Source organism: Acanthaster planci, unplaced genomic scaffold (assembly GCF_054643075.1).
Source record: "Acanthaster planci isolate LZ-2023a unplaced genomic scaffold, COTS_SCS Contig62, whole genome shotgun sequence".
Lineage (NCBI taxonomy): Eukaryota > Metazoa > Echinodermata > Asteroidea > Valvatida > Acanthasteridae > Acanthaster > Acanthaster planci.
This window is the reverse complement of record NW_028257685.1, coordinates 12,990-36,641: the sequence shown is the minus strand read 5'-3', so window position 1 is coordinate 36,641 and position 23,652 is coordinate 12,990. Positions and strand designations below refer to the sequence as shown.

General features: G+C 41.2%; 4 protein-coding genes across 6 annotated transcripts; 1 reads left to right on the top strand and 3 right to left on the bottom strand.

Moving 5' to 3' along the window:
- Positions 1-162: 162 nt before the first annotated feature.
- On the bottom strand, positions 163-3,158 carry LOC110974429 (uncharacterized). The gene is made up of 2 exons (XM_022226053.2): positions 2,714-3,158; positions 163-1,846 (listed from the first exon to the last, which is right to left on the bottom strand). The coding sequence occupies exon 2, from the start codon at positions 1,835-1,837 to the stop codon at positions 1,211-1,213; it is 627 nt and encodes a 208-aa protein (XP_022081745.2). The 5' UTR covers positions 1,838-1,846; positions 2,714-3,158; the 3' UTR covers positions 163-1,210.
- Positions 3,159-3,538: 380 nt separating this feature from the next.
- On the bottom strand, positions 3,539-5,787 carry LOC147795353 (uncharacterized). 2 transcript variants are annotated; one of them, XM_087132008.1, is made up of 2 exons: positions 5,524-5,787; positions 3,539-5,165 (listed from the first exon to the last, which is right to left on the bottom strand). In XM_087132008.1, the coding sequence occupies exon 2, from the start codon at positions 5,153-5,155 to the stop codon at positions 4,535-4,537; it is 621 nt and encodes a 206-aa protein (XP_086988134.1). In that variant the 5' UTR covers positions 5,156-5,165; positions 5,524-5,787; the 3' UTR covers positions 3,539-4,534. The 2 variants fall into 2 exon arrangements, with proteins under 2 accessions (XP_086988134.1, XP_086988133.1); XM_087132007.1 differs by having other exon boundaries at positions 5,610-5,784.
- Positions 5,788-6,953: 1,166 nt separating this feature from the next.
- Positions 6,954-19,236, bottom strand: LOC147795352 (uncharacterized). Of its 2 annotated transcripts, XM_087132004.1 has the most exons (9): positions 19,082-19,236; positions 17,406-18,011; positions 13,776-14,116; positions 13,128-13,448; positions 12,327-12,911; positions 11,517-11,882; positions 11,104-11,128; positions 10,272-10,523; positions 6,954-9,835 (listed from the first exon to the last, which is right to left on the bottom strand). In XM_087132004.1, the coding sequence occupies exons 2-9, from the start codon at positions 17,932-17,934 to the stop codon at positions 9,192-9,194; spliced, it is 3,063 nt and encodes a 1,020-aa protein (XP_086988130.1). In that variant the 5' UTR covers positions 17,935-18,011; positions 19,082-19,236; the 3' UTR covers positions 6,954-9,191. The 2 variants fall into 2 exon arrangements, with proteins under 2 accessions (XP_086988130.1, XP_086988131.1); XM_087132005.1 differs by lacking the exon at positions 11,517-11,882.
- A 549-nt stretch (positions 19,237-19,785) lies between these two features.
- On the top strand, positions 19,786-23,597 carry LOC110974524 (SH3 domain-binding glutamic acid-rich-like protein 3). The gene is made up of 3 exons (XM_022226239.2): positions 19,786-19,978; positions 20,614-20,781; positions 21,372-23,597. The coding sequence occupies exons 1-3, from the start codon at positions 19,934-19,936 to the stop codon at positions 21,432-21,434; spliced, it is 276 nt and encodes a 91-aa protein (XP_022081931.1). The 5' UTR covers positions 19,786-19,933; the 3' UTR covers positions 21,435-23,597.
- Positions 23,598-23,652: the final 55 nt, after the last annotated feature.

The window sequence follows — 23,652 nt, the reverse complement described above, 5'->3', positions numbered from 1 at the left end:
GCTGGAGGGGGGGGGTCGATGGAACTCCACCAAAAATCAGTAAACAGAACATGCTGTCAATGTTTGGTACAAGTACCTGCAATCTTGAAAATCTTCAATTTCTATTTTCATACAGGCAAAATTTCAAAGTCTGAGCTAATCACAAGTTGAAAAATGTTCCAATTTTTCCATTTTCACTTCTTTTTGTTTATTTCTAAAATGAAATTTCTAATTGAAACATTGCAACAAGACCAAAACAGTCTCATTTGTTTTAAAGATTATTTACTCCTCCTTCAAATTCTTGAGTGTTAAATTCTTACATAAGGAGGTAATTTTCTGAATGTTACTAAAAATACAAATCTTACAATGACAGTACTTTTCACAACTTTACACTTGAGTGTCAATATCTATCTGCTCCAATTAATATTTCTGTTTATAGTCATGACTATTTCTTCTGAGAATGTATTATGGTTAAATAAACATATTACTCTATAAATAATATTAACATTAATATTAAAATTAAATCAAGTCACTCACTCTGTAATATTGTAAACTTTTTGTTGAAAAATACACACAGGGCTAAAATCTTGATCAATTTAATGCCATTAACCCCAACATCACTGTGCAAGAGATTTTCGTTTTAAATTAACCAGGATTGAGCACTCTGTAATGCCATTCTAGGCACACTTGTTGGAATGAAATTGCTACAGTAAGTCAAATTTAAGGGAATGGTTCCAAAACCACCTATTCAGCCTTGAACTCATAAAAATCTGGTTATAGGTGATGGAATTACACAAAGTGGCAAGAAAGGGTTTACAATTTTTGAGCAGTTAGCATCGCAGTAATTGGTTGGTAGCTGAGTTAGAACAACCCTAAAAATTAGTTGATACAGTTTAAAAACTTCGCCTGATACACATAACACCAGACAAACTCAGGATAATCCTGGTCATGGAGTAGGTTAAAAACTCTCCCAATGTGCTATCTTATCAGACAAATCGTACTGGATTGTTTAATTGCATCAATTCCCAAAATATTACAGATCAAATCCGGAGATAATATTAATCTAAAATTTCCATTTAAAGCTTCTACTCAAGCTACATATACAAATATAAACAAAAAAATGATGAAAAGTAGTAGTATTGTGAAATCACCTACAATTAGCCAATCATCAAGTCATTTAACACAATTAAAATTTCTACAACAGACAAGCTAGAATTCTGTGTCAACATGGTTAATAAACAGATATGGCCCACATCACCGCCAAGATTAAGCACCAAAGGCCGATGCCGATGGACATGCCCTGGTTACAGACTTCTGGGTCAGGAACCCCAGTGAAGCATGGCACATCTACCCCATCCAAGCACTTTCCATCAGGGTAGCCCTCCTTGAGTCCTGCATCGATGCCGCGATGGACAGCCTCGAAGGTCTCCTCAGAGGGGTCCTCGAGAGCGCCAGGCTGCACATTCACATCATAGACGGAGAAATTGGTTCCAAGACCTTTGCCGAGAAAAAGAATGTACCTCTTCCCCTTGACGAGGTCACTGGAAACACAGGGAGCGTCTTCAGAGACAGTGATGTTCTCAAACACCGTGGTGTTACTTTGCATGGAGTCTTCTGGTTGCGGGTTACCCCTCAGCCAGCACAGAGGTTTAACCACAACCCAATAGTGCTGGTCTATTTGCAAATTAGAGCCGGGCATGGGCATGTGATCGCTTGCTACTGTGCCGTACACCACCCACTTGGGTTTCCTAGCTCTGTTTTCGATCGACTCTGATTTCCAGTCGTCACTTACACTGCAGGCATAAGTGATACTGACCACTGCCAGAAAGATGCAGAGGACTTCAAAGAAATGCATCATAGTTGGATTCTGTCAACAAAAAGATACACGCAATGGTTTTGTACTCCTGGTTTAACATTCTTCCATAACATTTTCACATGTTAAATTTAAACAACGATATATCCGCTGTGCCAAAGCTTTACACAAAAATCAGAAACAGTTTGTTACCAGTTGCCTGTAGCAAGTCTATGGTGTACTATCATTGTATCACATAGTTGTTCACTGTCACAGACCTACAGCAACTGTTCCTATTCTGCTATACAGTGCATTCCTTAAAATTGTACTGTGTACACTCAAGCATGAATTGGGTATAAGGTGCCCTAGAAAGGAGTGGGCAGTGTGATTCCTTCTGTTGTCTCTGCTCACTGCATCAACCTGTTTCATTAGGGCATGCTATGTGGTCTCAACTGGGGTGTGGCCCGAGTACACGTCGCCAATAGTGACTGGAAAACCGGCGCAGTACTGGTGGAATGACCAACACTCGGTGGTTGCCTGATTAAGGCCACACTACGACTCCCTCAAATTTGGGGTTGTATCTCCAAAGCAGTTCCAGTGTTGGGGTCTCCAGTTTTTAGTCTCTAGTTTAGCTTGTTCTAGTCTTGAGTTTTAAATCTTGGATACTTAATTTTACATTGACGTAAGGAGAGACTTGTCTCATTGTTTTGATCATGTGATTCTACCTCCATGTTTTGATGGAACTGTTGCTCGAGTTTTGACCTACACATGAATAAAGACGGTCTAATTTAATTTTATTCCTGCATGGTTTAACACGCTCTGGTTAACTTAAAAGTTGTTAAACATCATTCACTTCGTGAGTTAATGACTCTCTCCTGACTTCAATGACAACAAGCAAAGTGCTGAAATTTTCAGGGGACTGGATTTTTTTGTTCGTCTTACCCGTCTGGTGTTCTCAGTGCACGTGAACAGGTGATCTACTAGTACAACAGGTCTAATGAGACAGTTCACGAAACAAAATCTGACAGGCCGCCAAGCTCAGTATCCATAGGCATGTCAGAACATAACTTGAATCGACCATGGAGTTTCTACCTCCATGAATTTACACGGTGCCAGCCAATTCCGAACACGGATGAGTGCTGACTTGCCAAGGTGTGACTCAGTTGACGGTTAAGCGCGTATTCAATGGAAATGTGTTTACGAAAACATAACACAGATGCTCGGAACTTCGGGAGTCCATGGTCGACGGTCACACAATAGCGAGCCCGACCTGCTGGCCTTGGCTGTGGCCGCACTAGTTAAATGTTATGTTTCTCTGTTCTTTGCTCTGGCTGCGGCTCTTTCATTTCATGTACCACGGAGCTTGCACATATGCCATTTTCCCGAATTTTGAACCCGTTATTTAAATTATAGGGCCTACATCTTTGAGTCTGCAATTTGTGACAAGCTTATGAAAGGACAATTTTGACAGACCATGGAGGAAGGAACACAAAGACGTAACCCCTCCATGCACGCACATGAGAAAATAGTCTCCTTCCGCGGCCACCACCAGCGATCATCCCGTGGACATACCGCGGTGGTAGGCTACCTCCATGGACATACCTGCCAAATTACAAGGTGAAGCTAAATAAAAACTGATGTGATAAGTGTCAAGGCTGTATGGAAGAGGGCGGAGGACTGGTTAAAGGCCAAGATTACAAGATTAATGAAACTACGTTTTTGCCTGAGACAATACACACCAAAAATTTAAAGTCTTGTGTATGCATCTACATGTATTTACTTTTATTTAAAAGCACTACTGTTTGAAGTACTTAAAAGGTTCTTGTACACTGTTAACTTTCCATGGTACTTATCTGACACAAGATAGTATCCCCGGCACACATGTTTGATATGAATGTAAAATGCTGTGTAGTACTGATATTTCATTTCGTAAGGATGCTGGAATTTTGAGCTGAATACATCAAAGAATGAAAATTGCACTTTCCTCCCCAACTGTGGTGACCTCAGTTCAAATCCAAAAGTTCAGCTACGAACCGAGTCTTTGAGTACATTGAAAAAATGTGTTTCAGGAAAGGTTGTATTTTGCTTAATCTCAACATTCTACACTGTAAGTACATATAAAGTTGATCCAATAAACTATGACACAAAGGCAAAGTTAACAATACCATTGATGTTTTAACCTTTTAAACTTTGCATTCATACAAAAGAGTAACAACTCATAAAAGAGTTTTTTAATTTTTGAAAGTTTGAAGCTTAATTTGCATTTTTGGTTATTCCTCTAATTTGGGGTACCGTTTCTCTGCCTATATAGTGACGTACGTTGATGAAGCCCTGTTTATCTTACATTTTCCATACAATTATGTGCAAGAATCAAACTAGCTGGGCTGCCGGACCTTGGAGAAAACCCAGAAAGGACCTGTATGCCCTGTGTCCAGAGAGCTTCCTGCTATCACCCCCCCTCCATCGTTGACCACCTGTACAATCTTGAACCAATTAAAAACAGGCTATATTTACACAAACATGGGAAGGGTTTGACATTTTTGAAATGTTACCTTTGCAATCCTATGGTTTACTCGAGCCAGGACAATCCTCAAATTGAACTGAGTTTTAAAATTTTAGCAATACAAATATACAAGATAAACTCACGCTAAGAATCAGTTCTGAATTTTTCAATCTGTTTAATACAGACGTCAAACTTTGACATAGCCTATAAGCCCTTATCAAACATCAAAATGATTTCTACAAAATTCTGCAGTAACCAAATCAATAAACAGATATAGCCCACATCACCGTTAAGATTAAGCACCAAAGGCCAACGCCGATGGACACACCCCGGTTACAGACTTTTGGGTCAGGAACCCCAGTGAAGCATGGCACATCTACCCCATCCAAGCACTTTCCATCAGGGTAGCCTTTCTTGAGTCCTGTATCGATGCCGCGATGGACAGCCTCGAAGGTCTCCTTCGAAGGGTCCTCAAGGGCGCCAGACTGTACATTCACATCACTGACGGTGAAATTGGTTCCAACATTTTTGCTGAGAAAAAGGATGTACCTTTTCCCCCTGGTGAGGTTACTGAAAGTGCAGAGTGCTACCTCCTCAACGGTGATATTCTGAAACACCGTGGTGTTACTTTGCAAGGACTTTTCCAGCCCACCCCTCAGCCAGCACAGAGGTTGGACCACGACCCAGTAATGCTGATCTGTTATGTTACTGAAACCTGACACGGGCATGTGATTGCTTGCTACTGTGCCGTACACCACCCACTTGGGTTCCCTAGCTCTCTCTTCGATCGACTGTGATTTCCAGCCAATAGGTACACTGCAGGCGTAAGTGGTACCAACCACTGCCACAATGATGGCAAACACTTCAAAGAAATGCATCATAAGTTGGATTCTGTCAACAAAACAAAAGGAACATGTAGCAATAAAAGTCTGTGAGTTCTCAAAATAATATGTACCAATTCACTTTCAGAACACAGTTGTTGGAATGAATACGTCATTAGTTTTGTGGTTTAATTTAACCAACATCCTTCCGTCACATTTTTGTTTGTTAGATAAAAACAATGGCGGGAGCGCTATGCCGATTGAAATCATGGAGGTAGAAACACATGTTAAAATCAAACGAAACATGTCACTGCCCCTTCCATTTTTGAACGTAAATGAAAAATTCAAACTGAAAATCAGTGTACATTTTGTCAGAAATATGTTTACTTTATCTCTCGTATTTTCCAACGGCTTCAATGACAATTTACTTTTAATTTCCGGAATTCTCAGTTCCCACACTGCAGGACAGTTTTTTTCTCGGTCCACTTACTGATGACGAATACGTCTTACCCACCTGTTGGCGTCTCTGTGCACTCTAACAGGTGATGAAATGTAGACGGAACTGAGGTCTAGTTAATGTACATGTACTCCGTTTTATACCCCAGAAAATAATGGGAAACGTTGGGTCTGGGCAGTGACTAGTACAGGGTTGCACTACTTGGGTGTGACGGTGGGCAGGTGACGGTTAGCGCCAGGTACGCAGACCCCTAGAGAATGTTTTTTTTTTCCCCTGGAAATGTGGTTACAAATACATTACAAAGACGATCGTTACCAATCGAATTCATGGTCCAAAATGACATAGTTGATATGAGCAAGTTCAGTATGGTCTTCGGTGGGCCTGGCTTTCGGCGCCCTTACGGCGACGCAAACCTACAGCCACATTAGTGAAAAGTTACGTTTCTTGGAGCTGGAACTTTCAGTTCTTTTGGCTTACTTCCTAAAACTGATCATTTCTTCATTGTTTTCATCAATCCTATAACTATCGCTAAATGCACTGCTGGATGAACAGAAATAAATAAAAAATGAGGAAACTGAAAGATAAAGAATATGTCAATTTCCCAAATTTTGAACCCGCATGATCACGCATGAGGAACTCAGTGTTAACATTCCCAGTCCTTGCACAAATTCGCCACCGTGACGTTTTTTGTACGGCGCTTTTCAGGTGCATAATTTAATGCTGTAGCCATACCGACAGGGATTCGGATAGACTACACATTGTAACTAGTAGCGAGTACGATCAAACAGATCCTACAGCGCCGCGAAGCATGCAGATCATGGTACCGGGCGGTACCGGTGACTGGTAAATATTCCACATCAGCCTCCCGATATAGAACCTATTTGAAATCCACAGGAATTTGACATAGAGTTAAAATTTCCATTGACCACACTGAATGGCATGTCAAGTTCATTTGTATCATGGCTACACTTGTTTCCTGTGTGATCTGCACCCCGGTCGCGAACCATCCGACTCCTTCTTCTTACAATGGATGATAAGAACGACTATGCTCCGACAGTCTCTGTTATCCTTCATGAACCACGGAGGAATACGGAATACAATTCAGTCGGCATGAATTCGATTTCGCCATGGGTCTGCTTTGTTTGTTTCTGTTTGGGTTTTTTTTTCTGGTTTGAAAAGAAAGAAGCAAAATATCAGGACGTTTGCAAGGACAACCAACTGAATAAAATTCTGCGATGTCAATTATCAGTGCTTAAACTGACATGATAAGTGGTAAGGCTGTATTCACCAGGGTGGCTTGGGGGCTGCAGACTTTTACATGTCAAGACTTTCAAATGGACCTCAATAAAACAATTCACTTTCAGTTTTCAGAGGAAACACAGAAAAATGCACTCCCGCATGTGTGTTATATTGTTGACCTTTATTTCAAACAGTTCTGTTAGGAGTATTGATCAGTTTCCATGCTGCTTATCTGACACACAGAAGGTATTAGCCCACAGATGATTGATATTTACTGACATTAAGCAGTGATATTTCATCATCTAGCTGAATCCATCAAAGATGCCACCTGGTTCAAATGAATAAACTATGTAAATCAGTTACCCACTTTAAACCTGTGAAGCACTTGTTCAACTGACAATTCTAGAAGTCCAAAACAGACAAACACTTGCTGCTTGTCCAACACTTTCACAATGCCAGGGCACTTGCCTCCCCAATCGTGGGTACCTCGGTTCGAATCCACCTCAGTTCGACTACAAACCAAGTCTATCTTGACTGTACAATTTGCATGTGTTAGTACTTTGACAACCAAAGGAATGTCTCAGGAAAGGCATGATTGCTGAATCTTTACGTTCTACACTGTCAACTGCCGATGAGATTGAGTCAGTAACCTGCAGTGAAAGAAAGGCAAGTCTGATAAAAACACTGATGGCTTATACCCTTTGAAACTTTGCATTTATCCAAAGAGTACTAAACACAAAGGAGTTTCAAGCTGAAACTTGACAATGGAGCACAACTGAATAAGCACACAAATACATAAATGACACTTTGTGTTTGGGCTGAGTATTTGTACAAACACAGTGGGCTTTGTCTGAATGGGAAGTCCGCTTCTTGAATGAAGTCTGCTAATAGTTTTGAGTAAAGCTCTACCTTCGCTGGTGGGTACCGATTTCAAAACACTACTGGACAGCGACACATGTGCAACAGCGAAATTCTAAAAAGAAGTCCATTCGTTGCCATGACTACACAGAACAAACTGTTTCACACAAAGAACTACATGTATTATAATTCCAATGAATAATTCTTCTCCTCATTCTGCCATATGAAGCAAGATATGGGGCGCAGAGAACCCCCCCCCCCCGCCTTTGTGTTGGTCATTGTTTGAACAGAATCTCAGGAATTCTTTACAGACTTCTAGGGGAGCTGTGTTAGGCAACAATAGTCTAGAGTGTGTATAGGGATTGGACAAGGGGGGGGGGTTACCCATCGGCCCCATATCGTGCACGGTATGCATTCTGCTAAACACCATCTAGGGAAACAGCTTGCAAAGAAATTCTTTGAAAATCCATCTTTGGAGTACTATGAAAGGTAACACTTTTTTTCATATAACATGCGTAAAATGTGCATGGCTGAAGCCAAGCATGCATGTACCTCATCAGGTGCTTTCAAAGAGCGAAACAAAACACCAACATCCTGGATGGAGACAAATCTAGGAAACACCAAATGGCACAACGTATATAGTTAACAAACCAAAGTTCAAGCACAATGCACATTTGGGAAGGGGTACTATTCCAGTAATTCTGGGTCAAAAAATGAAAAGAGAGCTCGAAATTAAACGAAAATCTCACAATAAAGGAAGAACAATGCAGCACTGCCCATCAAAAAGTTCAAAAATGGGTTAAATTTGCCACATTTTCACCAAACACTGAAGGAAGATCATTCCAAACCCTTCGTGGTTCAGTTCCCTGAATGTTGATACATTATTCTGGGTGAGCTAGGACTTCATACTTCAGAAGTGCTTTGTTCTTTGACGTGCTCTAGAATGGAATATTCAAACATATAAGATTACAAATGAACAAAATGACAAACAAGGGTCAGTTGGAATCCACATGGAAAACAAAAAAGACAAGTTTGGCTCTGCTGGTGTTACTAGAGCTCGTCAACAAAGGCCATTTCAGAAGATTCAAAGCATGGCAGGAAACCTGCAGCGTGAACGGTTTGCTAAAAATGGCCAGTAATAAAGAGGCAATTGACCCCTTTTAAAAAATGCATCCAAAAATGTACACTTTGCCAGTCTGTACATCTGCAATGAGGATATCAGCTATTTCCGGACACCTACACTGTAAGCTCTTGAACAATCAGTTGACTCAATTTGGAATTACCTGCATGAGGCATTATACATAATTATATACTTCTTCAGAAATGTTAAAGGATGAAGCAATTGCAAAACATGATTGTAAATAAAAAATGCATGCTACAGAGAAATTTGTTCTGTTCATGATGAAATGCTTTTTAACCTTTATATATTTTTTATTTTTACATGTTTACAGATATATTTGAATAAAATATATTCATAAATAAGAGCATTTGTACAAGGTTTGTACATCCAAAAACTTGAAAGAATACACAAACATGAGACTTTCAGAGAACCACTTCCTCTATGTCGTCAATATCATCGAGGCTGTCGTGTGACATGTTCATGACGGCTTTAGAGGCTGAGGGACCCTTGTCTTTAGAGCTGTTTGCAGCTCCTGGGCTTGCTGCGTTTGTCCCCCCTACAACATCCACCTTTTTCTCCCAAGGGTAGGAGATGGGCTTGGCTTTGGTGGAGGACGTGAAGACGTTCTTGTCCTCGCCAAATGAGGACTTGGTCACCTTCTCCTCGCTGGCGCTGTTGCCAAAGAGATCAGCCATGAGGTTGGATTTCTTATCGCCCTGCGGTGAGGTGGCCGGTTTCCGTTTGGAGAACAGATCACTGTCACTATCGTCATCATCGTCAAAGAATGACTTCTTCTTGGGTTTCTGTGCCACTTTGCTGCTCGTGAAGGTCGGTGCGTAGCTTCCAAATGACAGGGCATCATCCTTCTTTCCCTTTGCCGGCCCAGTCTCCTCCGGGTGGGAGGGGACTCCATTGTGGAGATTCTCCACTGGCTTGGTGAAGTTGTAGCTCTTGTGGCTTCGGCCGGAGTCAGGCTTCCTGCCATCATCAATCTCTCGCATCTTGGCCAGGAGCAGGTCCTTCTTGCGACGCTCCTCAGCTACACGTTCAGCCTCCTTCTCCTGATCTGCACATTTCAAAACATGAACACATCTACCGCTGAAGGACATAGTCTTTGAAATGAAGTCTTTAAAATAGCTTGACCAGGGTTCAAATCCAACCAGAGGGACTAATTTCTCTGTGTTCTTTGTTTCTAACCGAGAACCTAACACCAACAGATCCTTTGGAATCAACCCTCTTATCTAAAAATCACAGAAGACCAGTTAGTAAAGAGTTAGTTAACATGCCTTCCATCTAAAGATCTTTGTTGGTGGCCTTGCCAGGCCAACAAATAGTACAGGTTTTTCGGTCATTTTCAGCACCCTTCCTACTGCAAGAGGGAATTAGCCATGCATACTTTGTTAATGTACATAGTTAAAGAAGAACTCAAGCAGGAAAGCAATGAAACTGTGGTGAGTGTAATGAGTGGAAAAAAAGGGGGAACAGAAAAATCAGTGTCATACCAGCTGTGTTAGCTTGGTTCAGGTCAATCTGGCCCCCTTCGTCTATGCCCTGTTTGGGGATGTTGCTGTTGTTGTCACCGCGGGAATACCGATGCAAATCCCGTACACTGTTAACGGCATATGGCGGGGTCTTGGCCACAGGCGGTTTCTGCACTCCGGTTGGTTTGGACCCAAAGAAGGGGACGTTCTCCTCACTGTCGTTGTCGTTGGGCGAGTTGTCAAAATCGGGGGAGTAACTGGCTTCTTCAAGGACTGAGTGGTGAGGGAATGGGGTGAGATGGGCGAGTGGGCAGATAAGAATGTTTCACAGTGAAACAAGAATGCAGCCAAGCATTAGCAATCTTGAGTAGAAACAAAAACCCCAAGCGCTGCGCTTGTTAAAGTGAATTTTGGCAATGACTCCCACAAGATGAATGATCACTACAAAGTGTGTTGTGATGAAAGTTAAGTGTGTGTAAAGTATGTTGTGGTAGCTTCATTTTGTAAGCAGTTACCGAGAACTTACAGTTTTGCTTAGCGCAATAACGACATAAGAAACACTCTACAAGCAGTGCAAAGGCTATCAAAAATACAGTGTAAACTTGGAAAGAGACACAGGTAAGCAGACTAACCCAACCCAATCTGACCCGACCCAACCCAACAAACAACAAGGAAAAAGTCCCTTTGCTTACTTTTATGAAACAAAAATAAAAGCAAGTCTTTCTCATTACATATACTTTACACTGTTAATATCTTCCTCCATAGATATTCATTAATGGTTTTCTGACTTAAAAACCTAGTCGTAATCCTAAAGGCTAATGTGAAACGACTTTTTCATGAACAAAAAGCCTACCTTCTTTCTTCTTCTTTTCCCTCTCCTGCGGAAAACAAAAACAAAAACAACAAATTTATCACTTTAAAGCACGGTTTCTTTGTTGCTGCAAATGTGTGCAAAACACTGCAAAAAGGGTGATCGGTAATTTCCGCCAAATGCTGAAGATGGAACTTTCGAGACTTGTGAGCTTCAGTGACCTCGTAAATAAAATGCAGTGTTAGGCAAGCAGCTTTTATGAGGGAATCGTTGCCTTGGCATCAACACAGAAGAATCTGAGGAATGTTAGTTAGCAAGCAAAAAAGATGTTAAAAATGTCCAAACTTGACGAAAACATGGTAGGGGGACTGATGATTTGAAACTCTAACGAAAGATTTTTCTGTCACTGCAAATTCTCACGCCAACAGTCAAACAGAAGCTGATATGTTGTTTACCACTTCTGTGGTGTTGGAACTGTCCCTTAACCACACTGGAAGGTTTGTTGATGGGGGCTGGGTCTCAAAGAAGTCATCGTCATCGTCAAGAATATGGGACTTTGCTTTTGGATTTGCACTGACAGAACTTGGTGTCATTTCTTGAGGGTTTTGAGTTGCACTGGTTACGTTCTGATTTGATTGTGGATGCTCAGGTTTTGTCAAAGTATTAAAAAAACTGGGTTTGTAACTGGATGAGTCGTCGTCTCGTTTGAATGAGAGTTTAGAGTTTGTGGATGGACTTGAGTCCAGGAAACTGGGTTTGTACTGGGAGCTAGAGGCATCTTGCTTGGAACCAAAGAAACTGGTTCTTTTGTACACCGAAGGCTGTTGATGAAAGGAGGGATGAGACTTGAATTAACAAGAATTCCAGAAAGTTTGTAAGCAACAAGGACAAAGAATTTACTTTAAAAAGGAGGAAAAATGAGTGAAATCTTGGCTCAGTGATCCTTAAAAATTTGATAAAGAATTAAATGGGTGTGTTGAAATTAATTACTCTGTTGTGTCATGCAAGCAGGAATGCTGACTGGAATGTTTGACCAGCTCTGACGATCTCTGAAGGCTCACTTAAATGAGCAGGCTTTTTTTGTCAAATGAACAAGAATTTTTTGGGGTAGGGGTAAACCAAGAACATAAATTACCCAAAATGCTGACGATGGCATTGACGTCTAACTCAAAGGACGTAAGGATATCCTTCCACGGGTAAGTTGAGAATTGGTACATTTGGGTTGCTTTGATCATTAACATTTCTCCCAAGTTAAGCTACATTACCTTTTCTTCCTCTTCCAGTTTCTTCCTTGTCGCTGCTTCTTCTTCCGCCCGTCTCCTCCGTCTTTCATCTTCCTCCCGTCGGAGTCTCTCCTCCAGCTCTTTCTGCCGTACCTCTTCTTTCTTCCGACGTTCTTCCTCCTCCAATTGTCTCCGTCTTCCCTCCTCCTGCCTCTGCCTTTCTTCACCACCGTCCCGCCTCCCCCATCCCATGTCCAGATCACGCAGGATCTTCTCGTGCTCTGAGAGTTCCTTGTTTGGTTCCTCGCTAGGTTCCTCTGATTTTGGTTCTTTCTGTTTTGGCTTCTCGGGTTCCACCTTGTGCTCTGTCTTTGGCGCGGCATCCTTCGGGGACTTGACCCTGGTGGTCAATTCCTCTCGCCTCCTGACTTCCTCAGCTGACCACTCCCGTTGCTGCCTCTCAGTCGGGGGTGGGCGTGGGTGCTTGGACTGGTCGTCTGTTGAGGTGGCCTTGCTCAGCATGACTGGCTTGAGGCCAGTAGGGGAGAGGTTATGTCGGAGTTTGCCTGGTGGCTTGATTAGGCGGTTGCTGTAAATATTACGCACTTCCAGCTCTTTCTCCTTTTCCTATGATGAATGCAATCATTGTGGATTTGGATAAAATGTTTAATTAAGGCAACTTCATGCAGGAGTTGTAAAACAAAGTCAATTCCAAATTTTGACTGTACCCTACATCCTGCTTTTTCCCAAGCAAATTGGAAATGTTTCATCCCCACTCATCCCTTTGTACTTCTTTTCCTTTTTTTCGTTTTTACTTTTTTTCTGCAATTCCCATAGCCTCACCCTGAGTTGGTTCTGCAGTCGTTCGTTCTCCATCTCCAGGCTTGCCACCTGCCCCTTCAGTTCCTCCTCCCGGCCCTGTCTCTCGTGCAGCTCATGACGCTGGTTCTTCTTGAGGTGCTCAACGTAGCGCTCCATCTCGCCCAGCTTCTTGTCACGAGCCTCCAGCTTGCCCCGGAGCCGGTCCAGCTTCCTCTGCAGCTCATGCCGCTCCAGGAGGCCCTTGTCTTCGGCAAGGGCCCGGATATGCTTCAGCTCATCTTCAGCGCGGAGGTACTGTTCGTCTTTGTCCTTCAGGCGGCGCTCTCTGTCTCTGTCGCGCTCCTGCGGGGAGGGGGACACCAATGAACAAAACTATGTGGAGGCTTTTTGACCGATGTTGAAAGCTAAGGATTCTTGTCTTTCGGCGTCTGAAGAAGAACTTGCAAAGTTCAAATAGTCAGGCCGCACTATTTTTGATTGATTCTTAGAGAAGTTAAAGATCTTACGTTGGTAGGGTTAAGGTGAAGTTGTAGGATCTTAAAAAATACACTTTCAAATTCAATGGATAATTTTTTGGCAACTGAGACTTCTACAGTCTGAAAAAGCGACCCGTCTATTTCATACCGTACGATATTCTACAAGCTGCAAGGACATAGGTCAACTCCTGACCTGATACTTCCGTATCCGTCGACGCATGCTGTCCAGCTCGGCACTGTGCTTCTTGAGCAGCTGCGGCAGTTCGCTCTCCTCGCTGTCAAACTTGGCCAAGGCCCGCTCCTGCCGTCGCTGCAGCTCCTTCAGCAACTTGTTCTCTCGCACCGTCTCATCGTGCTCCTTCTGCAGCTGGTTAAACTCATTGCGCAGCCGGCTGATGGTGTGGCCCTTGGCCGACAGCATGCGGCGGGTCACCTCGTTGGTGTTGCGTGGCGAGGCCTGGCTGCTGGCAATGCTGTTGGAACGTTTGGTGTTAGCGGCGGCCACTGACTTCTTGAGTGGTGTTTTCTGAAAAGCTGAAGGTAAAAAAAAAATCTATAAAAACTACTACAACAACGAATGAGACTGGTTTAGTTCCTTCACTCTTCCATGATGGGAGCTCAGACATGGGGCTCCCAACATTCAGATTTCAAATATAGTACTTTTTATTTCAGTAGTGCACAGAATATCGTCATTTACGGTCAACTGATCAGGGCAAGCCCTTTTCATAGTAGACTTGTATAAATAGTAACCTACATGGCGTATATGGGCTAATAAGGGGTGTACAATAAACATTGGTTCTGCAGCCATGAAAGTTATAGCAGCCACTCGTTACTGTGTTTCGGAAGAAATTTCTGCCGAGGCTTCGGCTTCTTTCCTACATTTGGTCGACATATTTCAAGCATGACGCCACTGTACGTAATACGACGATGCTGCACGTCACACCACGCATACCGCTGCACATGCACGATTGGTGAGAAATTAGCTGCTTCACTGGAGTAGTGGTCTCGATACCAGACGTTGTGTTCCTTTTGTCCACAACCATCACATGCTGTATACATGTGTACAGCTTACACTACTGTGCGTACAGTATGTATATACATACAGCTGAAATTTGCAAGTAACAATCCACATCGAGAACATGTGACTGGTACCACACTGTGCGCACAGTCTAAAAAGACTTGTTATCAGTCCTTCCACGGTTTCAGACCACTTTTGTCTAAAGAAAACACGGGAATGAAGCGTCTTTTTAAATTAAAAATTTTTCAATACGGTGTTGTCAAATATCGCACCAACCAAGAACAAAATTGTGGAAGCATAAAATTGGTTGAAAACCATAAAAACTATGCCCAAATTGTACATGTTGGGAGCTCTGCAGACATTATTTGCAGATTCAGCAAATTCCAACTTGGCCTTCAATGCACCAAATGAACAGACTAATACTCACAGACATCAAACATGTTCAAACTGGTACGATGTTAATGTTTTTGAGAATTGCCTTTTGCTATGAAAGCACCAATGACACGAATTTGGAGACATAACTGTGCAACTTCTCCCCTATCTCAAATGTGGGAAAACCACATGTGTGCATTTGGCACCTGTTTTTGTTAATCTTTTTGACAAGTGGATTCACTTTTTTTTCCCAACTGTGAGCCCTTCAAAGAAGTTATTTAACTGCAACTGCTTGTCTGTGACTTACAGAGCAGTGCACTGGGTGGTAATAAATTTCAAACACTGAGTAAATCATGACCAAAACAATGTCAATCAGCTCTCAGGATGAAGAACTGTCAGAAAATATTGAATGAATTCCATGCCTATTTGCAATGGTGAATGCTGACGAAATAAAAAAAATGTTTATAAAGACAACAACATTTTCTTCTCATAATTTCAATGATGCAAATATTTTCAATGACTTGTCTCACGTAACAGATTTGTCAATAATCATCCCTGAAGCTGTACCTTCAATACAGTTGCCACATCATCCTTTTGTCATTGACCTATGTAAATTAATACTTTGTGATAATAAGCCCACCATAAGGTCAATGAATTTTGTCTCAGCCTCAACATCAAAATTGGAGAAAGCAAATCAATTATTACTGATCTAAAAATAACTCCCTTTTTGGTGAACCTACGTCATCCTGCTTCTTTCAACATAATTTAATATTCTCGGCTATCCCTGCTGAGATTTGAAAGGCTATCTCTTAATACTTTCATCCATCTTTGTTGTCTTGACAACCATGACAAGGCTAAGGAAGGACAAAAACACATGCACAAGATAAGTCTGCGTGCACGCACAGATGTACAGGCAGAGGAGTACAAATTGAAGCATGATGGTTGTTGCCAAGGCAACAGAGGGAGATGGCTTTAAGCATTAACTCAGGTATATATTTTATAGAGATTATGATTTTAAATTTTACGCCCTTCACGGCTTTCCTTCCAGGACTCAAATTTTTGAAACAGATACATGTACTGACGTGAAGAATGGAAATTGGATATTCCACACTCCGATTACCTGCAACCAATGGAAAGTTCATTGGCCACTTACAGTACATGTAGAAACCGCCGTGGCATGTCTTATCAAAATGCCTTACATGTACACTGTATGCAAATTACCACACTCTTATGGCTCATTAGAAAAAAATAGTCTGAGGTGATTTCTTGTCAAACCCTCTTCTGCCAAGTTGCACGTGGGTTAATGTTTCTTTAGCAGACTCTTCCTTGGAAAACGATTCTGTCCTTAAAATGAACAATTTTTTTTCGGAACAAAAAATGCAGTTCTTTTTAATACTGAGTCTGATTTCAATTTTAAATCAATGATAATTGATGCTCACATGAAATATATCTCTCACACAAATTAGTGGGTTTTTAAAAAAAATTTTTTTTATTTAAGTTGGTTGAAGCCTTTTCAAGTATCCAGTTATATTTTGCACCATGATAAAAAATTGGACTGGCTGTAAAGGCAGCCTACCATAAATTGGCAAATTAGGAACATTTGACACAACAAAATTAATAACAATCATTAGCAGATCCTAGCAGAATCTTTCTCACAGGCAAAATAACAAGTAGACAAGAAAAACAAGCAAAAAGAAAATCAACCAAGCAAGGACGGATGCAGGACAAAAGGAAAGGTCAAGAAAGCTGCAGGCTGGACAAAGGGGGCAAGGGGTAAAGCCTTTTATGGTTGATTCCCTGTTGGCTTGTTTGTCCTGTCCACTTGTCATTTTGCCTTTGAGAAAGATTCTGCTAGGATCGAAATGTCAGACCCTCCATATTTTGATTTTGATTTGTATTTTAGATCACTAAGCAGTTTGCTGGAAAAAATTAATGGAAATGTATTTTAATTTTATACTTCAAATCTTTACTTTCCCACAATTAAAAGTGGTACAGAGTGCTCATTCAATGAATTGATATCAACCTTTGTTAACTTTAAAGGTTCTGACAAGCTCATGGGTAATTCCGGAAATTAGGGGTCAATTTTTTGTGTGAGTCCCTGTCACATCTGACAAATGATTTTGTAATTTCCAAGAGTGATGAATTAATGCAAATTACCTGCCAACCAACTAGTAATAGTTTGAAATCAATTCCGGTGATATTTCCATGTCAAATAAAGGTCAGATGTAACAGGGACACAAAAATGTCACACTTTTGGACCCCAAATTTTTGGAATTACCCTAATATTGGAGAGTTTAAAGTAGAGTTTTATTTGAGTCCAATTTTGTTTGGATCTTTGTGACTTGTTATATGAAGAGTACCCTGAAATCACTAAGAAACTCCTTGAAAATGATCATTACGACATAAATATGACTGGCTTGACACATAACTGACCTTTCTTTGTTCGGTTGATGGTCTTGCCGTAATTTGAGCTCTTGTATGTCGCTCGGCTATCTTGGCTTGTCCCACTGTTGAATCGGTTGGAGGAGGTACTGCTGTATCCTCCTCGGGCTCTCCCGGTATGTTGAGGCTTCTTGCTTGACACCTGCCTTGCCCTCTCAGGCGAGGCATTGCGAGAATCCTGCTCTGAGTCCTCTGAATTGAAGGAGTCTGAGTAGGCTGGGGACTGTGTGTAGGGGCTCCTGTACGGGGACGGCGACCGCGGTGGCGATGGGGAGTGGCCGTACCTGTGCGACTTGGCCCCACTTTTCTCAGACATGATAGAGTCGGACGACTTGGCTGAGAAGTTGCCGGAGGTCGAAGGCGTCAGGGATTTGTTTTTGGCACCTCGCTGCGTGCCGACTTCCGTGGGGGGGCTGCTGCCCCGGTCGTAGGCTCCTTTCAAGTATGGACTGTCAGCTTTGCGGCTGTCATGCTCCCCGTCCGAGTCAAAGAAGGAGTCATTGTCGTACACTGCAGTCATAACTCTTATTTAACTGGACAAAAGTGGTTCCACCCTGCTGGCACTAGCTTTGAATGTTAATGTCAGGCAGACTGATACTGTCAGAGGAAAAATAACATAGGACTCTTTTGACATTTGTGTCGCTTGTTTTGAATAAAACACAAGTACAATATCTTTTTTCAGCAGGGCAAGCACCAACTGCAAGTTAAAAATCATATAAAAAAAACTAGAAAAAACCAACAAATATGAAATATATAGGATGAACACCAGGATCTTGGGGTTTCTGTGCCTAACAGAATTGGGTACAATGATGGATCTGCAAAATCAATCAATTACAGTGCTGATTGTTCATCCATGATGCAATCTGTCAATCCTCCTACCATTAGTCGACTGCCATTTTCCTTCTAATACTTCTGCCTTAAAAACAGTTGTGTCTTCGACTTTCCACGAGCCCAATCGATAATGCAACACAAATATCTGATACATCTACCAATCACGTCCAACAACAATTACCAAATTGTGACATCATACAAATCATTGTAAAATGTATAAAAATCAAATCTAAATCATGTAAATGGACAAAAATGGGCAGATGCTATCTGAGATGCGTCATAATTAACAACAGTGTCACCGCAAACAATTTTCCAAACCTGCAAGTCCTACCTAATACTATTAACACTGAGTAGGACAGTCCGACAGTTCGGTATCAACCATCAATGTCTGGTATGTAATTGGGTGCAATCGGTTGATAGGCCTATGCAAGACCGGTCAGTCTTAAAATTTCATACAGGATTGACCAACCCCAAGGGTGATCGATTGGGCAATTGTGCAGATTGGCCAATTACGCCTAACATTAAAGAGACAGAAAATCTTGACTCACATAATTCCTCACCTAATCTCTCACTTGTGCCACTAGGCCTACACAAAATGCATGATACGTTACAATACGTTTACGTAGGCCCTACTATTTTTCGTATTAACAGAAAATTGATAGCCAAACATGTCCAAAAAATCTGAACATGTTGTTGAACATGTACATGTTGCATACGTGTAAAGTTGAATTAATTTCTAGGGCCAAGACAATTTCTCAAAAATCACTAGGGGCCAACCGCATTTGCCTGATGTTACACTGATCATAAAGTTCAACTTAAAGACAAGCTTTGATTACCTCTGCACTCCTTTTCGGCTGTAGTTTCGACCATTAATATAATGAATACAAGATTTCTCGATAACATCTGAATGCGAGCACGAAGTCGCGGAGAACGCAGAATGGCATGCGCTTCCGCAACGCTGTTTACTTGCTATGGAGATTGTCCGAAGAGAAGAAACAATAGATCGATGGTGTACAACCGTTTAAGGTGGCATGTCTTTTCTGGGTAGGATACCAGTGATGACATATAATGGGGCTCCCTGTACGCTATGGTTTTTATTACATTATTAGTCAGATACATTATGCAAGGTTTTTTTCTAGTGGTGGCCTTGCCGAATTTCGCTTTATAAATAGAGACGTTTAGGTACAAGACAATTCCGTCGTTAATAATTTCTTTTGATGGATTCTAGGCTCAACTCAATAAATTCAAAGACATGTATTTAGACCCCTAATAATCTTGATTCTAAATCACCATTGTTCTTTCAAATCTTGATTCTATTACAATATGCTCTCAACATACATGCACGTGTACGTGAAAACTTTATCGGGCAACTTACAGTCAATATTTGAAAATTTAGAATATCTGTGTCGTTGGGTTGTGGGTTACTGCTTACAAATAAAGGACGGGAACTTTGTATGCGATCTTTGAGGAACCCTAATAAAATTTTCAAGCGCCAACAGAGGGCGCACGTGCATCTCATATGTCTGCACAAGCGAGCCTTTGCACCCTGCATAAATTATGTATTAAGACCGGACCTGGACTGCAGAATCTTGGAAGGCAGACGAGACGTGTTTTGTAAATACTTCGGTAGAGCTGTCGGACGCTCTCTGCAACTGTTTTTCCCCAAGCAACGCATACTAGTCCTCACCATGGTCATCAAATTCTACTTTTCGAGTATAACCTCCAACCTGGGAGTTAGTATCTCAGCTTGCTATGCCATGTTTGCATTGTAAAGGATAGCGAAGGAATTTCTCTCCATCCATCGTGTCCATGGTCTTCGTATGTGTTACGCCCCAACTATAACGTAATTTGTGACAACTATATTTGGGACAGTCCTATTTGCAGTGTTGCAGTTTGGCTGGCTCAACTATTTTTGACCAATTTCTATAGAAAATTTCTCAACCTTATCCAGGTTTACAAATCTCGCACTTGACATAGTTCATCTAAATATGGCACTTCATCTATGACAGGACGTTGTAAACAATATGACTTTGGCACATGCTGGGCACATGCACACTGGACCTCTGTGCTGTAGTTGGGCTGGCCCAACTACAGCACTTTAGTTTGGACGGTCCCAACTATAGTTGGGACTGATGTTATAGTTGGGGCGTAACATATGTATGCGGTTGTTCTATTCAATGTGTCCAAGAACTGGCTTTTCATCACCCAGAACTCTAAGGAAACTTCAACAGCCACTATCATAGATTCGTGCACGATTTCTAGCCCCCGCCAAGCATCTGGCCTACATGTCTGGGTTTAAAGAAGGTTCATTTTCTTTCCGACAAGGCTTACTGACTGTTGTTTACTTTTGCTTTGAAATTCCATACAGATCAAGAAGCACCAGCAGAGGATTGAGATGATTCTGTCTTCCAAGAAGTACGAGTACGAGAGCATTGACATTGCTCATGATGAGACGGCCAAGGAGAGAATGAGGGAACTGATGGGAGACCCCAAGGGCTTGCCTCCTCAACTGTGCAACGACGACACCTACTTAGGAGTAAGCAATGTTGAAAGTAGCAGTCTGGTGCATCACAAGTCAAATCAAACAAGAATGCTGATGAAGGAATGTCTTGGTCAGAATTCCTTTTGAATATCTTTTGATTTGACTTGTGGAAAGTCTATCTGCCGCTGAGTTTCCGTAACGTTCCCATAGAACGTTTAGTTGTACAATTGTCTGTAACTGTGGCCCTATTTTCATTTTGTGTCCATACTCGGATCCATTCCTCTCTCGTAAAGATGCAGTGTTTTTGTGCACATTTTGATGAAAACTGACCTCATTCACTCCCTGCATCCACACTCGTGAAACCAGTGTGTACCCATAATGTGCTGATTCTTGGCGCTCCTGAGTGTCCATAGCACCCCCCTCCCACATGCGTCTGCAGCAATTGTTTGGTCTCACTGTTGTAGACGGTACTTTCCAACATACACTGTCTTCCCAGTTGTCTCCTTTCTGGGCTGCCATGATGCCTGAAGACCAAATTACAGGGTCTTTGCACAGCTCTTTGTTCTGTATACCTCAATCACACCCATGTTTTAGCAAACATTTTCCTCTCAGTGCATTTCTCACTTGCTGATTTGTTCACACAGGGCTTTGAGGAATTTCAGGATGCTGTTGACGATGAAAAGTTGGAGGCCTTTCTGAAAATCTAACAGACTGCCAGTGGTCGTCTTCAAAGTGGAAGGACAGTTAATTTAAACAACTCTGCCATAGCAACCGAAACATGGCCTTATCGAGCTTGAGATACTCAGCCACACAGGATAAGAAAGTAGCCCAAATTTTGGACTTCACAACAGCTGTTATGTTTAATTTAATGAGTTGATTTTCAGTGTGCTGGGTCAAGCAAAACCATGTTTCCCCCAAAAGATAGATAAGTCTCAATTGTAAAAATTGAGCATTTCGGTAAAGTCAGTTCATTTGAATTGACATGGAACAAACAAAAATGCACTATCAATGTTTTTCTTCAGTAGAAAAACATCCTTGTTGAATGTGGTTCTGCCGAGTAACTTAGTTGCACTGAATGATGTCCATGTACATGTTATGTTGTAGGCACCATCATCTTGGGCAGATATCAAGTCCTTGAGACATGCATTCAAATTCAAATTGGTCGACATCAGCATTGTATTCTCTAGTTTAAGAAAGCCTTACATCATCCAGTGGTGCTATGACATGTAGTCAATTAACAGGCTGAATGGTTTAAAACACGAGGAGCCTACTCATTTGATGTAGTATAATTTACCACTGCCAAGTTGTCATGGCAAGAGTTAAATTACAGAGGTTTCATTGCTGGTATTTTGAAAACTGTTTTCTCCCAGCAAAAATAGCCTGTTATCATGAACATGTGGTTAGAAAAAAAATGGCAGGCAATAACGAACTTGGGAAAATATCTGGAGTGTAGAGAACTTTAACCGCAGAAAATGTGGAATGAAAAAACACTTTAGGCTTCAGTAGTCAATACAAGAATCCAGGATTTCGTACCATCTAAAATTTGGCTAACTTTCTTAATTTTTTGGGAAGTATCCCAAGCACATCACTGTAAACAACTGAAGCAAATTGACTTGCCATATTTTATATTTATAAAGAATGATCATGTTCAATTTTAATTCTTTGCAGAAGGGCAGCCCTTTGAATTTTTATTCCTCTAAAACACATGAACTAGAGTTTTCTACATGTAATTACATATGACCGACTGGAATACTTGGCTGAAGGAACATTGTAAAACGACTGGACCTTTTCTCACGGCTTTTCGTTTTCTTTCTCACTCAATCACTTCAACTTTTTACAGTTTCACAAACTCAAGTTTGAATACAGTTAATTGTCGATATTTTTGGAGGTGTTATTTACTCTTTCCAGTCATTTGTATTGGGCTGTGCAAGCCTTCAGCTCAGAAACAGCATTAGGAAACTCATTTGTCAAGATCTAGTCAATGTTGAATTAGTCAATTTTGGATGGACTTTGTGTGTATATGTCCAACAACTGCTGAACTTTTTAAAGAGGTTTATAAGCAAAACATGCGTTTAAAAACTGGTCCACTCAATTAACATGCATTATTTTTGCAAAGAGTGAAAACTAAACTCATTCAATAGTCGAGTAGGCATTTATTATGTAATGACGTGTGCTTCGCTGGGGTGCCAAGATTTTATCATTTCCTGGGTCCATTTACAAGTCAGGCTGATAAACTGTGAACAATGGCAAAGATATTTGCAGGTCAGAGGTTGATAGCATTTTGAGAACAAGACCAATTGTGTTCCTTCCCAATTATCAGCCACTGCCCGACTTCAGACACATCACTCACTGCAAGAGGGGCCGGATAATTTGATAAAACTAATTTATTGAGAGATCAAATTCAGTAGAAAAGTATAATTGTATTTATTATTCAACTTGTGCTTTCTGTGTTTATTTAACCAAGATTTTTAAGCTGAAGACATCTGCAATTTTCAGATGCAAGAAATTTGGACCTTATATTGTGGACAACTAGAGAAATACCACCTGCATTATGTGGTCAGTCTTGCGACCATCTGAATGTAAATTACTTTCCCCCTTTGTCTGTTTGATGTGTGTTGTCCATGTTCACTGGTGTTCTTTATGAAAGAATGAGTGATGTTTTTCAAAAGTGATTTGTCCTGTGAAGCTGTAAGTCCAGATTCTAGATATGTTGTATTCAGTACTTTTGAGTGTTGCTATTCAGAAATGTGTGCTTGCCATATCAGATATGTTAGTTTTATTTTCTAGTTTGTAGATCATATAGGTGCTGAATTTAATTTTTCATTTTGTTTATCCTGAAATAAAATGGTTTTGCTTTGTAACCAGTAAAATTTGTATCAGGACGTGCATTGCGGAACTCTGGAAACAACACAAAAACCACAGGCT

Excerpts from the sequence above, each read along its gene's own strand:
- LOC110974524 (XM_022226239.2), top strand. The coding sequence starts at position 19,934 with ATGGTCATCAAATTCTACTTTTCGAGTATAACCTCCAACCTGGGA. Across the intron at positions 19,979-20,613 it reads GTATAACCTCCAACCTGGGA|ATCAAGAAGCACCAGCAGAG; the intron begins GTTAGTATCTCA and ends AATTCCATACAG. Across the intron at positions 20,782-21,371 it reads ACGACGACACCTACTTAGGA|GGCTTTGAGGAATTTCAGGA; the intron begins GTAAGCAATGTT and ends TTGTTCACACAG.
- LOC147795352 (XM_087132004.1), bottom strand. The coding sequence starts at position 17,934 with ATGACTGCAGTGTACGACAATGACTCCTTCTTTGACTCGGACGGGGAG. Across the intron at positions 11,883-12,326 it reads AACTGGAAGAGGAAGAAAAG|CCTTCGGTGTACAAAAGAAC; the intron begins GTAATGTAGCTT and ends TTTCATCAACAG. Across the intron at positions 9,836-10,271 it reads GAACCAAGCTAACACAGCTG|ATCAGGAGAAGGAGGCTGAA; the intron begins GTATGACACTGA and ends TGAAATGTGCAG.
- LOC110974429 (XM_022226053.2), bottom strand. The coding sequence starts at position 1,837 with ATGATGCATTTCTTTGAAGTCCTCTGCATCTTTCTGGCAGTGGTCAGT.
- LOC147795353 (XM_087132008.1), bottom strand. The coding sequence starts at position 5,155 with ATGATGCATTTCTTTGAAGTGTTTGCCATCATTGTGGCAGTGGTTGGT.